At 42.4% G+C, this 16167-nt stretch overlaps 2 protein-coding genes across 2 annotated transcripts in view; one reads left to right on the forward strand and one right to left on the reverse strand.

Moving 5' to 3' along the window:
- LOC309793426 (multidrug and toxin extrusion protein 2-like) overlaps positions 1-15583 on the forward strand; it is a gene marked incomplete at its 5' end in the record, with an annotated part of 50218 nt that extends 34635 nt beyond the window's left edge. Inside the window, 7 exon segments of the mRNA XM_082603895.1 lie at positions 442-506; positions 509-515; positions 2064-2188; positions 13223-13299; positions 13301-13321; positions 14366-14420; positions 14616-15583. Of these exon segments, the coding sequence (XP_082460021.1) occupies positions 442-506; positions 509-515; positions 2064-2188; positions 13223-13299; positions 13301-13321; positions 14366-14420; positions 14616-14902 (637 nt within the window). The 3' untranslated portion in view covers positions 14903-15583.
- Positions 2476-4274, reverse strand: LOC309793011 (V-type proton ATPase subunit D-like). The gene has a single exon (XM_082603113.1). The coding sequence runs from the start codon at positions 4270-4272 to the stop codon at positions 3469-3471; it is 804 nt and encodes a 267-aa protein (XP_082459239.1). The 5' UTR covers positions 4273-4274; the 3' UTR covers positions 2476-3468.
- Positions 15584-16167: the final 584 nt, after the last annotated feature.

Genomic DNA, 16167 nt, shown 5'->3' on the forward strand with positions numbered 1-16167 from the left:
TTATTATTTATACAGCAGGTTCTTATTATCTGTTTTATCCATATTAGTGTATATACATGTCAATCCCAGTCTCCCATTCTTCACAGCACCACCACCACTTTCCCCCTTGGTGCCCATACGTTTGTTCTCTACATCTGTGTCTATTTCTGCCCTGCAAACCGGTTCATCTGTAACCAACCCTCACATTTTTATACTCATCAACAAAACTTTTAAGAGTTAGGCTCTGTCGTGGCAGCCTAGCCCACGTCCCTTTTGACCTAAATTCTAACTGGTGACATTGAAGTTAGTGAGGTTTTATCGTGTCCTCATTTTATCAAATAGGAAAGTAGTATGTGGACTGAGTTGACTGGTCGGTCACTCTGGCAGTTTCGTCCAGCCAGCAGGTGATTAGTGCTACACTTAACTGTAAGTTTTGGATCACTGACTCTTTTTCTCCAACAGAGATATCGTGTCCCTTGTGAGCCAAGTGATGCCCATTTTTGCTCCCTTTCATCTGTTTGATGCACTTGAGGTGAGTATTTGCAGTGATTTTACCTCTGTGTACTATATGCAGCACGATCTTGTTTTGTGTGTCTAGTTTTTGTTCTGTTTTGTTTTTTGCGGTACATGGGCCTCTCACTGTTGTGGCCTCTCCGATTGCAGAGCACAGGCTCCGGATGCACAGGCTCAGCAGCCATGGCTCACGGGCCCAGCTGCTCCGCGGCATGTGGGATCTTCCCGGACCGGGGCACGAACCCGTGTCCCCTGCATCAGCAGGCAGACTTTCAACCACTGCACCACCAGGGAAGCCCTGTGTGTCTAGTTTTGAATTGAATGCCCATGGTTACATTTCTGAAAAGAGGGAGCTCTTACTTCGAGCAGTCGCAGCCACTTGAGGGACAGACTCAAGACTCAATTAAGAGTGTAGTATCTCAAGTGGGAGAGGCCTGAGTTAGCCACCCTCCCCTACTTCATCTGGGGCTGGACGCTCTGTGTGACTCCTGACTACGTGGTGACACCTCCAAGGCGGGCCGTGCTACCTCGGAGTCCACTCTGACCTCTAGAAGGTCCATCTCCCGGCTAACCTTCTCTAGGTTTACAGGTATTTGAAGACTCTTGTGCTAAACCCTGGAATCATCCCTTGAGGCTTCTTACTGCTTTCAGCAATTAGTCCTCATGACATGATTTCTGGGTCCATTTGCCATCTTGCTTTTCTTCCCAAGGGATTCCTTCTACTGTGTCACATTCACTCTGAAGATGTGCCCATGACTGGACACTGGCCGTGGCAAGAATGTGACAGAGAGCAAGACAGTCATCACCCCTCTGGCTCTGGGCATTTTTTTTTTTCTTTGCGGTATGCGGGCCTCTCCCATTGTGGAGCACAGGCTCCGGACATGCAGGCTCAGCGGCCATGTCTCACAGGCCCAGCCGCTCCGCAGCATGTGGGATCTTCCCGGACTGGGGCACAAACCCGTGTCCCCTGCCTCAGCAGGTGGACTCTCAACCACTGCGCCACCAGGGAAGCCGTCTGGGCATTTTTGAAGCCTAACTGGATTAATATTTTTCAGCCATGATATCAGACTAGTTTCTGCTGAGACTTCCATCAATGAAACCTCTACATTATTTAAAACTATGCTTTTATGAACTATTTTTGAATAGAGATTTAAATGTTGTTACTTGGTGGGTTTCTGGATGAAAACTGCTGTAGCTGTTGTTAACGTAACTTTTTAAAAAAATTATTTATTTGGTTGTGTGGGGTTTTAGTTGCAGCTCACAGGCTCCTTAGTTGTGGCCCACGGGCTCCTTAGTTGCGGCATAAGAACTCTTAGTTGTGGCATGCATGTGGGATCTAGTTCCATGACCAGGGGTCGAACCCAGGCCCCCTGCATTGGGAGGGCAGAGTCGTATCCACTGTGCCACCAGGGAAGTCCCTTAACATAACTTTAGAATGCAGATGTTTTCCTTTATCTCTTACGTAAGGTGTGGTCCCTGTCTTGAGATAGGGTATGTGACTGTATTCAGAGCTGTGAAATACCAGGTTGTGTTCTGACCTGATGTGATGATGACACCTGAATGACTGCAAGACTGGTTTTGGTCCTGAGAGGTGCAGGAAAACAGATGGGTGCTTTCCTGAATGCCATTGGCTATTATGTTTTTGGTTTTCCCCTTGGAGCATCTCTGATGTTTGCTGCTAATCATGGGATAATAGGTATGTGTCTGATTCCTTGGTGACTTACCTTACATCTCACTTGTCCTGTTAGGATAAACTGCTTGAGATACAAGGCGGTTGTCTGGAAAGTGACCCGTGTGGAATAGGAAAAATGATTTTCTCCCTTTGGTATATGAAAACAATTTGTGTATTCAGTATACAAAAACACTGGAAATGTCAACTTGAAGAAAATAAACATGATTCTGCCCTCAGGATGAGACCAAGATTAAGTAATTACACAGTTATTCCATTTGGGGTAAGTACTGTGAAAGCTGTGATCCCCTATGATGGCTTGGAACAGCTCCTTGAGGTCGTAATGCATTAGCTTAGTCCTGAGACGTGACTAGAATCACCTAGACAAGGTGACCACAGTTTGTTGAAAAACTATTCTTTCTCTGTTGAATGGTCTTGGCACCCTTGTCGAAAATGAGTGGACCAGAGACGTGTGGGTTTATTTCCGGACTCTGTTCTGCTTCATTGGTCTCTATGTCCAGCTCACGCCAGTACTGCACTGTTGGGATTACTGTAGCTGTGCGGTAAGTTTTTGTTTTTTAAATTAAATTAAATTTATTTTTTTATACAGCAGGTTCTTATTATCTATTTTACACAAGTTTTAAAAAATTTTTATTGAAGTATAGTTGATTTACAATGTTGTGTTAATTTCTGCTGTACAGCAGTGACTCAGTTATACACATATAGACATTCTTCTTCATATTCTTTTTTTTTTCATTTTTAAATCATTTTACTGTATATTACCATAGTCACATTTGAATTGGCAGAACTGTTTCCATTGAAAGACAAGACAGACCTGTCATTCAAGGAAGAATAAGTGAAGGTTTCATAATGTTTGAGAAGTCCCACAGTAACTAACACAAGGATGGCTGCAGCAGTCTCAGACAATGGTGTGCAAGTAGGAACAAAGGGTGTTCCAGCAGTAGCTGGCCTACGTGTGCTGGCCTGAGACCACTGCTGTTTCCTAAGGGGAGTTTCTTAATATGTTGGTAAGCAGGTCACTTGCAACAGACATGTAAGTGGAGTAGGGTGACACTTCGCAGAATAAATTCTCTTAAGTTTCTGGGCAGGTTCTACAAATCTCATTGGTGATAAATGATTGCTGAATTACGATTCTGCAAAGGTAATCCCATAAACAGACATCAGGGAATTTTACAACTGGTGAAATTCTTAGGCCAAAAATTAAATAGCCACACATACCAAACCTACACACCATGAATTAAAATGATGCCATGTTAGGCCTTCTGAAAGAATCAGAGCAGGAAAGATTATTCAAAGAGAAGATCCTCATCCTTCTCTTCAGCCAGAAGATAAGCAGGTTCCATCACCTCTCCAGCTGCTCTCCGTTGTTCCAAGTCCTTCTCAGACTTTTCCTTGAGAATCTTCTTCTTCTCCTGTATTTTCTTTAACCTATAGAACTCTTCTCTCTCTCTCTCATCCAGCTCTGTGATGATATAAGCAAGGGTACGTTCAATCCGGGGAGTGATGACATGTTCAATGGCATTTACACGCCTGTTGGTTATCTTAATAGCTTCATCCAAAGTAACAAAGGAAGTCTGCAGCGAAGCTGGTTCCACCAGTAGTTCCACTGCTTTGGCGTAATTCCTCTTCAGTTTAGCCAGCTGTTCGCCACCTCTGGCTAAACCAGTCGGGTCATAACTGTCAGTTCCTTCACGGTACTGTTCAAATACCGGCAAAGTAACACCTGCTACGTTATCTTTCTTTGCTCTAATCTTCACTTGGGCTTTATTTACATTTTGGATTACTGTGGTGCTGAAGTCCCCTGCTGTGAACTTGGCCTCAGCAAGTGAAAAGGCAGCTTCTCTCAGCACTTCACCCATCAACATTTTAGTCTCTGTTATCTTCTCAAGGATCTGTCGAAATCGAAGAGTTAAGGCGTCAGATTTTTTCTTTAGGAGGTTTCGACCTGTCTGTGCCCCTTTTAACCGAGCCCTCATGATGGTCTGTGCCATTCTCGAGGGAAAGATTTCAATTCGGTCTTTGCCCGACATTCTGATAATGACTGTTCGGACCGGGTCCCTGGCCAGGCAATCGTCCATATTCTTTTCCATTATGGTTTATCACAGGATACTGAATACAGTTCCCTGTGCTCTACAGTAGGGCCTTTTTTATCCATCCTATATGTAATAGTTTGCATCTGCTAATCCCGGACCCCCAGTCCATCCCTGCCCCGCACCCCGGGAACCACGAGTCTGTTTCTGTTCCTTGATATGTTCATTTTGTTCCTTTGTGTATTTTAGATTCCTGTGCAGTAAGTTCTGAAATTAGAAAGCGAAGTATTCCAAGTTTGTTCTTTCCAGTTTTTTTGTTTTGCCCATTTAGGGCCCTCTCCAGTTCCGTATGACTATGAGGGTTAGATTTTCCATTTTTGTAAAAAGGCCGTTGGAATTTTTTAGCGGGACTGCACTGAACCTGTTAGACTGCTTTGGAGAGAATACTGCCATCTTAAAAATATCAAGTCTTCCAATCCATGAATACAGAACGTCTTTCCATTTATTTGGGTCTTTAATTTCTTGCATCAGTGTTTTGTAGTTTTCATTGTACAAGTCTTTGACCTCCTTGGTTAAATTTATTCCTAGATATCTGATTCTCTTGGATGCTACTGTAAATGGAATTATTTTCTTAATTTCCTTTTCAGATTGTTCTTTGCTGTTGTATTGAAACACAGCTGATTTTTGTGTGTTGATCTTATAAGTTTGCTGAATTCATTGATTAGCACTAGTATTTTTGTGTGTATGAATTCTTTAGAATTTTCTATATACAGGGTCATGTCATACATAAATAGAAAGTTTTACTCCTTTTCCAATTGTAATGCCTTTTAGTTCTTTTTCTTGCCTTATTGTTCTACAATAGGGTTTTAACATTTTCTGTATTCTCCTGCAGTACTTTTATTTTTATTTTTTTAGTCTTTATTGGAGTATATTTGATTTACAATGTTGTGTTGGTTTCAGGTGTACAGCAAAGTGAATCAGTTATACATATACATATATCCACTACTCCCATATGTCATTACAGAGCAGTTTTATTTTTAGTCAAAAAATAATGTAAAGCTATAGTTTACAGGATGTGAGATAATTTTCATGAAGGGCTTTTGCAGAAATACGCTAACCGTTTATGTAAATTAAGTCACTCAAATTTATGATGACATCAGATGCGATCTCCTGTTAGCTCCGTTTTACACTTGGAGAAGCTAAAGCCTGAACAGGTGAAGTAATGTGTCCCGCAGACAGTAGGTGACGAGACGGGATTTGAACCCAGACGCCCCCAGAGCCTCTCTTTTACTGCAATGCATGTCTCTTAGGTTTATGATTCCCTCATTCATCCTAAAGATTCACTGCGCACCTGTATGCGTTGGCCCTGGGTGGTGCTGGAATCTGGGGAATGTAAAGATAAACAGGCCAGATCCCCGTTTGTTGTGAGCTCACCCCAGGCTCTTGGGTTTTATTCCTCTCTGTCCTTTGGCACCCTTTCCATCTTACACTCTTGGGATGCAGGCCTTGCCCGAGGGTCCTCTTGCTGACCTGTCCCCACTCTCCTCCCTGGAAGGCCCAGGGCTCTCAGCTTTCATCTCGGGGCCTGACTTGGAGCCTGAGCTCCTGGCTGCCCAGGTGTTCCTTGTCGGTCACACCATCACCTCTGGTTCCTGGCCCCTTCCTGGTTCAGTCCCCTGGTCAAGAGCCCGGCCCCAGTCACGCTACCAAGTCTCACCAGCTCCGACTCTGTAATCTCTCTCGTCTTGTATAAAGTGGGGTTTATCGCACTTTCAGGGGAGAGGAGTTGAGAGTGTGTGATGGCTGTGGCGTTTATCTGAGCGTTCATCATCTCCAGCAAACTCTGCACCCACTCAGGTGCTCTGTTACACTCATTAAGGGGGTCCCGCTCAGCATCCGGTTTCCTGTTGTTGGGGGTCAGTGAGGGGACGTATTTGAGGCAGATTCTGTTTTCCAGACACCAGACACCTTGTTTTTTTCCTCAGGGAAATTCTTCCCTCCTGGGTTTCATCTCAAGATAGGACCAGTAGACCTCTGTCTGCAGAGAATAAATGCACTGTTGCCAAAAGACTCGGGAGCCAACTCTGAGATCCACCTGCCTGGTGGTCTATGGCCTGGAGGCCATCTGTGTTCTTATAAAATGGGTGCTCCTCTGACATCCTCAGCTTTTTAAAAAATATATATTTATTAATTTATTTGGTTGCACCGTGTCTTCTTGGCGGCATGTGGGCTCTTTAGTTGTGGCGTGTGGGATCTAGTTCCCCAACCAGGGATTGAACCCGGGCCCCCTACATTGGGAGTGTGGAGTCTTAACCCCTGGACCACCAGGGAAGTCCCACCCTCAGCTTTTATGTTCAAATACTGGACGAACATTTTGGAAATGTTAGCCTCTGCTCAGTATAGTTTTTATCATTTTCCTTGTAAAGCTTTTGCTCATTTCTTGTTAAGGTTATCCCCATTTTATCCTCTTGTGGCCATTGTAGACAAGGCCTTCCCTTCCATCCTGTAATCTAAGTGGTTGTTGTTGGTATATTTGAGGGCTGTTAATAACTGTCTGTGAATTTTGTAGCTTGTTAAAATTCTGAATTCCTCTTATTTGAGTAGTATTCAGTTGATTCTCACGGCTTTTCCAGGTATACAATCATATTGTGTACAAATAGCTTTATATTCTCCTTATCAGATGTTACACCACTGATTTCTTTTTCCTGCCTAAAGCCTCTAGTAGAATAATAAATTGTTGTGGTAATAGTGGAAATGCTTGTCTTGTTCAGGACTTCAGAGATTGTGCTTCTGATGTTTCTCTACTAAATAGCATGCTGGACTGGGGGCTGATATACATATATACACACAATGTAAACACACATACATTAACAAACGTGTGCATGTCTTCTTGAATCACGTTCAGGTAGTATCCATGGAGTCTGCTTTACTGAAAGTTCCCAACAAAAATGGTTGAGAGTTTTGCCAAATGCAATTGCATGTATACATAGTTCTACTCCTTCCTTTCTAGTGTTTTTGCCTTTTTCTTGTTGTTCTGGCAAGAACTGCTACAATAGGATTTTAACGTTTTTTCTATATTTTCCTCTAGTACTTTTATTTTTTAACATCTTTATTAAGAGTATAATTGCTTTACAATGGTGTGTCAGTTTCTGCTTTATAACAAAGTGAATCAGTTATACATATACATATGTCCCCATATGTCTTCCCTCTTGAATCTCCCTCCCTCCCACCCTCCCTATCCCACCCCTCTAGGTGGTCACAAAGCACAGAGCTGATCTCCCTGTGCTATGCAGCTGCTTCCCACTAGCTATCTATTTTACATTTGGTAGTGTATGTATGTCCATGCCATTCTCTCACTTTGTCCCAGCTTACCCTTCCCCCTTCCCGTATCCTCAATTCCATTCTCTAGTAGGTCTGCATCTTTATTCCCGTCTTGACCCTAGGTTCTTCTGACCTTTTTTTTAGATTCCATATATATGTGTTAGCATATGGTATTTGTTTTTCTCTGACTTACTTCACTCTGTATGACAGTCTCTAGGTCCATCCACCTCACTACAAATAACTCAATTTCATTTCTTTTCATGGCTGAGTAATAGTCTATTGTATATATGTGCCACATCTTCTTTATCCATTCACCTGTTGATGGACACTTAGGTTGCTTCCATGTCCTGGCTATTGTAACTAGAGCTGCAATGAACATTTTGGTACATGACTCTTTTTTTTTTGTGGTACGCGGGCCTCACTGCTGTGGCCTCTCCCGTTGCGGAGCACAGGCTCTGGATGCGCGGGCCCAGTGGCCATGGCTCATGGGCCCAGCCGCTCCGCGGCATGTGGGATCCTCCCGGGCCAGGGCATGAACCCGTGTCCCCTGCATCGGCAGGTGGACTTTCAACCACTGCGCCACCAGGGAAGCCCCATGACTCTTTTTTGAATTATGGTTTTCTCAGGGTATATGCCCAGTAGTGGGATTGCTGGGTCGTAGTTGCTCCGTGGCATGTGGGATCTTCCTGGACCACGGCTTGAACCCGTGTCCCCTGCATTGGCAGGTGGATTCTTAACCACTGTGCCACCAGGGAAGTCCTAAATTTTTATTTCTTAATTTAAAATTTTTTACCTGAGGTATAGTTGATGTATAATATTATGTTACAGGTGTACAATATAGTGATTCACAATTTTTAAAGATTATACTCCATTTATAGTTATTATAAAATATTTGCTATATTGCCTGTGTTGTACAGTATATCCTTGTGGCTTATTTTATACATAATAGTTTGTACCTCTTAATCGTCTACCTCTATCTTCCCCCTCCCTGCTTTTCTCTCCCCACTGGTACACTAGTTTGTTCTCTGTATCTGTGAGTCTGCTTCTTTTTTGTTATATGCACTAGTTCGTTGTATTTTTTTAGATTCCACATATAAGTGAGATCATACTGTATTTGTCTTTCTCTGACTTATTTCACTTAGCATAATGCCCTTCAAGTCTATCCATGTTGCTGCAGATGGAAAAATTTCATTCTTTTTTATGGTTGATCTCCAATGGAATACTTACTACCATAATCTTCTTTATCCATACATCTGTTGATAAACAGGTGCTTCCATATCTTGGCAATTGTAAATAATGCTATGAACATTGGGGTGCATGTATCTTATCGAAATAATGTTTTTGTTTTTTTCAAATATATACCCAGGAGTGGAATTGCTGCATCATATGATAGTTCTATTTTTAGTTTTCTGAGGAACCTCCATACTGTTCTCCATAGTGGCTGCACCGATTTACATTCCCACCAACAGTGCACGAGGGTTCCCTTTTCTCCACATCCTTGCCAACACTTGTCTTCTTTTTGATGATGGCCATTCTGACAGCTGTGAGATATCTCGTTGTGGTTTTGATTTCTGTTTCACTGATGATTAGTGATATTGAGCATATTTTCATGTGCCTATTGGCCATCTGCATGTCCTCTTTGGAAAAATTTCTATTCAGTTCTGCCCATTTTTTAATTGGGTTTTTTTTTGATGTTAAGTTGTATGAGCTATTTATATACATTGGATGTTAACCCTGTATTGATCATATATCATTTACAAACACCTTCTCCCATTCAGTAGGTTTTCTTTACTTTTTGTTGATGTGCGAAAGATTTTTTGTCATGCATCATGTTTATTTTTGCTTTTATTTCCTTTGTTTTAGGAGATGGATCAAAAAAACATTGGTAGGATTTATGTCAAACACTTCGCCTATGTTTTCCTCTAGGAGTTTCATGATATCTGGACTTACATTTAGGTCTTTAATCCATTTTGAGTTTATTTTTGTATATGATGTCAGAGAATGTTCTAATTTAATTCTTTTACATGTAGCTGTCCAGTTCTCCCAGCACCATTTATTGAAGAGACTGTCTCTTCTCTGTTGTATATTCTTGCCTCTTTGTCGTAGATATAATTGACAGTGTGTGGGTTTACTTCTGGGCTCTCTGCTCTCTTCTATTGACCTATGTGTCTGTTTCTGTGCTAGTACGGTACTGTTCATTACTGTAGCTTTGTAGTATAGTTTGAAGTCAGGGAATGTGATTCCTCCAGCCCTGTTCTTCTTTCTCAAGATTGTTTTGGCTATTCTTTTGTGTTTTTCCATGCATATTTTAAAGTTATTTGTTCTATTTCTGTGAAAAATACCATTGGCATTTTGACAGGGATTGCACTGAATCTACAGATTGTGTTGGGTAAGATGGTCATTTAACAATACTAATTATTCCAATCCAAGAACACAGTATATCTTTCCATCTATTTGTGTTGTCTTCAGTTTCTTTCATCAGTGTCTTATAGTTTTCCGAGTACAGGTCTTTTACCTGTAGGTTTATTCCTAGGTATTTTATTCTTTTTGGTGCAATGGTAAATGGGATTGTTGCCTTAATTTCTCTTGCTGACAGTTCGTTGTTAGTATACAGAAGTGCAATACAATTGTTAGTATAAAGAAACAATCCCATTAATACTTTTAATTAAAAATTAAGTTTTTAGTCCCTGTGGAGATGATCCTATAAATTTTCTCCTTAGATCTCTTATGGTGATAAATGATATTATTTGTTTTCTTCATATTGAACAATCCTGATTATTATGTGCTACTCTTTTAGTGAGCTGCTGTACTCTACTAATATTGTATTGAAGAATTTTGCAATGGTAGTTATAAGATTGGTCAGTAGTTTCATTTCTTTGTGTAATCTTTGTAAAGTTGACATTAACAGTATTAATATACTTACTGCATAAGGAAAATTAAAAATGTTCTCTTTTTGTATTCCCTGGAACGATTTACATAGTATAGGAATATTATTATTATAAAAGTTTGGCTAAATTCTATGAAACTGTCATGCTGGGCATTTTGGAGGAGTTTGTTACACCTTTCACAATTTCTTCTCTGAAAATCAGTTTGTTTAGACTTTATATCTTTTTGGAGGGGGGTCAACTTTGGCAAATTATACATATTTTCAGAAATATATCCATTTTATGATTCTGAATGTATAGAATTGTGCAAAACAATCTACTGTCGTGTGCTTTTGGGGTAAGTTGTTGTATGTGTGTTCTGCATCACATCTGCAATTTCTATGGATTTCCTTAGTAACGATGAGTTGTGTTTTCTGCAGAAACTAGTCTGATTCGAGGACTGACTGAATGCTGTAGTATGTATTCAAGTAGCTCCTTTTGTTCTGTGTCAACCAGTACATTTTTACAGTGTAAACAATTTTGAATCTGTCCCCACTGCTCTGTGAAATTTTAATCCTGCAGCTGTCCTGGGAGCCTTCTGTGTCCACACAAACAGAGGTGCTTAGTTTCTTATCCTGACTTTTTGGAAATGCTGTCATGTGATGGCTTAATGAGTAACTGTCCTCAATGTCATGTCTCTTTTGATGACCGGTTCAGGCTGGGAGCCTGTGAAGTATTTGATCAGTGTCAAGCAGGATTTCGTCCTTCTCTGTTTGGACACAGAACTGCCGAGTATTTATTACGGTCTCATCCCTACCAAGCACCGTCGTCAACACCAGGGAAATACCGTTTAACCAAATAGCCAGAGCCTCTGCCTTATGAGCTGCTGGGGTTTCACAACTCAGCTTTACTTTAAAAAAGCAAAAAACATAAAAACCTCTACTCTATGAGACACTAAACTCTTTAGAATAAGAACATGTCAGATTTCGCTCTTAGTCCATAAAAGTGCTTCTTGCTATTGTACTTATTTAGCAGGTACTCAGATTTGTTAAATAACACTTTTAAACTATTAATTATCATTAACAATATGGAAATCTTGTGAAAATACATAAATATAATGATGAAAATTAAAATTATCTCTAGTTCACTCCTCAAATATAAGCCCTGAGGTATTTCAATGTATTTTATTCCAGCCTTTTAAAATTATTTTTCTCCCAGTATTCTGTTATTCACAAAAGTGGGGTTATTCTGAATATGTAATTTCCCCTGGTACCATGTTAAAAACATGGTTTTAGTAATTCTCTAGTATTTCCTTGTATCATTTATTTAATGCTTTCCTAATAGTGGACATTTGAATTGCTCCCCTTTTATTTATTTATTTAAAAATTTTTTTTGGCCGTACGCGGGCCACTCACTGCTGCGGCCTCTCCCGCCGCGGAGCACAGGCTCCGGACGCGCAGGCTCAGCGGCCATGCCCCACGGGCCCAGCCGCTCCGCGGCATGTGGGATCCTCCCGGACCGGGGCACGAACCCGCGTCCCCCGCATCGGCAGGCGGACTCTCAACCACTGCGCCACCAGGGAAGCCGTGTGTCATATTTTAGATTCCACATATAAGTGATATAGTATTTGTCTTTCTCTTTCTGACTGACTTCACTTAGTATGATAATCTCTAGGTCCACCCATGTTGCTGCAAATGGCATTATTTCATTCTTTCTTATGGCTGAGTAGTATTCCATTGTGTATATGTACCACATCTTTATCCGTTCCTCTGTTGATGGACATTTAGGTTGTTTCCATGTCTTGGCTGTTGTGAAGAGTGCGGCTATGAACATTGGAGTGCATGTATCTTTTTGAATTATAGTTTTGTCTGGGTATATGCCCAGGAATGGGATTGCTGGATCATGTAGCAACTCTAGTTTTAGTTTTTTGAGGAATCTCCTTACTGTTTTCCATAGAAGCTGCACCAACTTGCATTCCCACAAACAGCGTAGGAGGGTTCCCTTTTCTCCACCCCCTCTCCAGCATTTGTTATTTGTAGATGTTTGAATGATGGCCATTCTGACCGGTGTGAGGTGGCACCTCACTGTAGTTTTGATTTGCGTATCTCTAATGATTAGCCATGTTGTAAGTTGCTCCCCTTTTAAATAACATTGTTACGAGCATCCCAGGTCTATGAATATTAATGACATTCCTGAGTCTCTCCTGAGGTTGGATTCCTAGGAATGGAATCAGTCCATCAAAGGGTATAAACTGTCCATCCATCTGCTTCTCAACTCGTGAAATGGCCAGGAGTCCACGGGAGGCCCAGCCTCAGTGACCCCTTGCCAATGTGGGGCCCCAGACATGTGAACAGGTTAGCAGACTAATTCCCAGTTTATACTGGGTTCCAGCTCAAGCCTAGACAGCTGGCTTTGTAGTGCAGTTATTCATATGTGAATGGGTATTTTATATCCACTTTGTTACGCAATGATATTTAAGTGATTTAAATAGTTTCTTCTCATGAGGAGATAGGCATTGTTTATAATGTTTCTCAGTCATCTCGTACACAGCAATTGGGGAGATGGTTCTCAAAGTGGGCTTCTAGAAACATCAGGCCTCACAGGTACATGCACACACCCATCTAAAGCCTTCCAGTGGGTTCCCACTAGAGTTGGAATCAAACCTGGTCAGTGGTAAGCTTGAGTCTGATCCTGGTCCATAATTATCTAAAATTTTAGGGTAAGCTGCAGTTTACGCTGTGGATACAGTAGTTACGGGAGAATGTTAGTGATGCCAGGAGGGGGACTGCAGAAAATCTGAATGGATATTTGTTTCCCACCCACAGGTCTCTGGTCCGGACTGACGGTCTGTGTCTTCTTTCAAACCCTCTTCTACTTGGTGTACATCTGGAGGATAAACTGGAACGAACAGAGTGGCAGAGCAGGTAAGAGAGGGTGGGTCCTCTTAGAGATGCAGCCCTGTTGATCCCAGGGCAGGTAAGGAATCTTTCTGGGTGAAAATGGTAAGAAATCCATTGGCAGCATGACGCACTTTGTTTAGTGAAATGCATCCAATGTGAGAGTTGGGGGCAAAAGGAAATCCTGTGTCAGCACATTTCCTCTTAATGTGGAGTTAATTTAGTATCTACTAAGCAGGGCTCAGCCAGAAAAAAAGAGAATTCGCTTAGAAACTGTTCTGCTGTTTTGGTGTGGTAGTCTTAGAAAAGCAGTAGTGTTTCCTGTTTTTCCTGATCTGTTGTCTAGTTTTAGGCGTCTTAAAAAGCATCTTTTGGTCCATGGTTTCCTAAGAAATGCAAAATGCTAAGTGCCTGTGATCAGGAAAGTTCTTGGGGGCAGAACCTGTCCTGCGGCCTGAGGACTGGGATCCTGACCCTCTGGGCATCTCTGTGTTGAAGTGTGAGCCCTGCTGACTGTGTCAGGGTTTGAGAGGAGATGGGTGGGAGGTCGGCCGAGCGGAGGTGTCCTGGACAAAGAGCCGTGAGGAGGAGCTGAGGTGTGCAAACCGCCACTGTCTGCGTCTTGACCACCCTCGAGTTTCGCAGCCCTTCTGCCTTTCCTTACGGTGACGTATCATGTCCTCCCTCCCTTCAGTGCGATTGCTGGAGTCAATGAAGTGTACAGGACGTTAAGTTGGACCATAAACTATCCCTTAGGCGATTGCACCATTTATCTTTAGACTTTGTTCCTTTTATCGGGATTTAGGCGCAGTAAAGGCCACAGTGCAAAAAATATGTTTGCAACTATGGCAACAAGTGGCTTTTTATGCCATGTCTGTGTGCTGATACTGGGGCGAAGAACAGTGGTTTCTAGTGTGGTTTCTACTGTCACTGGCACATTCAGGACCAGCAAGGCCGCGCACGATGCTGTCGCCTGTAGTGTGGTTTCCGAGGGAGCTGAACCACAGTGTAACAGCAGTGAACTGGCCTCGCTTGACCGCACTTGCTTTACCTCTGTGACGCGTTGTTCAGGCACAGGTTCGAGCTGGGCTGAGAGGGACGAAAGAGGCCGTGCCCACCGCAATAGGTTAAGTTTACGGGGGCTGTTCTCCAGGGTCCTTGATTCCTCTGGTTCTCACGCCCGGAACTCGGTGCATGAGCTTCTGCTCCCCTGCACAGTGTAGCTCGTCTCTGCCCTTCTAACTGGGAGGCCAACTCTGTGTTCCCCTCTGGGACGTGCTTAATTAATAACCCCACATGTAACAAACCATTTACAACATAGGCTCGTGTCACCTTCAGGAATGCCCTTTACTCAGGGAGATTTCTCTGCAAACAGATCTGTCCATCCTAGACAAAGAGGTAGCCAATGGGGTGATTCTACCTGACGTCATCCGACCCGAGAGCCAGACCATGCAGCTGGTGGAGGAGAACAGCTTGTGTGGGGTGGCCACCATCAGGGAGGTCTTGACGGGGACCCAGCTGATTTTGTATCGCGGGGTGGCTGTAGTTTTAGCTTTTGCTGTCCTGGTAGCAGGAATTTTAATAAGAGTTTTCACTGACCGTGGCTGAAACGGAATCACCCCAGCCAGCCCACAAACTAGCAGTGACAACGACATGCCACACCACACAGGAAGCATGGGAATTGACCCTGGTCACCGGGACAGTGGTTTCGCTCTCAACTAAGTGTGGAGAGGATACCAGTGATGTGTGCTTAGCTATTCTGAGAGTTTGCACGATCTTACTGCTTACTGAAGATCAAGAAAAGAGTTATAATTTTAAGTGAACTCTTCTCCTAAACGTGAACTCTATCATGGTTTTTAAATCTGCAAATTTGGTTTTCCCGGCTCGAAGTGTTCTTTATGCCGTCATATATTTAATATCTTTCGCCTTCCAGGAAAGCAGGTCCTCTAACATATAACCGCTGGTCACGTTGTGTTTGTGTTTCTCTGTTACGTGTTCCGTCTTGTCTGTGAGTTTGCACGAAGTGCCGTCTAGTCCAGTCCCAGGTAGTGCCGTGTAAGCTTTTATAAAATAAACACTTCAAAATGTGTGCTCAGACTATTTCTACCTATATGATAACTTGTAACTTATTGCCTTTTAAATTTTCGTTAAACTTCTGTATTAATTAAAAAAGGAATCTGTGTTCTCTCCTGCAGCTCAGCCCCCAGATGCCAGCAGGTGTGGCTGCAGCTCTCGATGGAGAGTTTTAGAGCCTTTTATAGGGAATTGGACCAACCCAAATAGGAAATCCTAAAATGACTGACATTGGAGCTTCCCCAACACAAAGCCCACCCGATGACCTGGAGAGCAGTGTTCCCCTGGGCCATCTCCGCGCCCCCCCCTGCCCTGGGGAGGCAAGCGGGCAGAGCTGGTACAGACCAGTCAGAGGAGGCAGCGGTAAATACTGTCAAGGTAAATACTGTCACCATGCTACAGAATAGGATGCTGTGGGATAAAACACCCAGGAAAGTTTTGAGGTGAAATTCATATAATATAAAACTAACCTTTTAAAGTGTATAATTCAGTAGCATTTAGTACATTTAGTGATTTTTGTTTTTTTTTAATTATTATACCATCTTGGTGTGAAGTGTCTGTCATTTTAGTTTGTAGTTCTAATGCACATTACTAATGACATCCATCATCATTGCATAGGTTTACTGGCCATCTGTGTATCTTTTGGAGAAATGTGCCCACGTTTACATTGAGTTGTTTGTTGCAAGAGTTTTTAATACACTCTGGGTCCTTATCAGTTGGGTGGTTTGCAGTATTCTCCACCCCTAATTCTGTAGCCCATCTTTTCACTTTCTCAATAGTGTCTGCTCTGTGAACAAAAA

Source organism: Mesoplodon mirus (assembly GCF_964341445.2).
Source record: "Mesoplodon mirus genome assembly, chromosome: 18".
In the NCBI taxonomy this organism is placed as follows: domain Eukaryota; kingdom Metazoa; phylum Chordata; class Mammalia; order Artiodactyla; family Ziphiidae; genus Mesoplodon; species Mesoplodon mirus.

Coding starts and splice junctions, on each gene's coding strand:
- LOC309793011 (XM_082603113.1), bottom strand. CDS start 4,272: ATGGAAAAGAATATGGACGATTGCCTGGCCAGGGACCCGGTCCGAACA.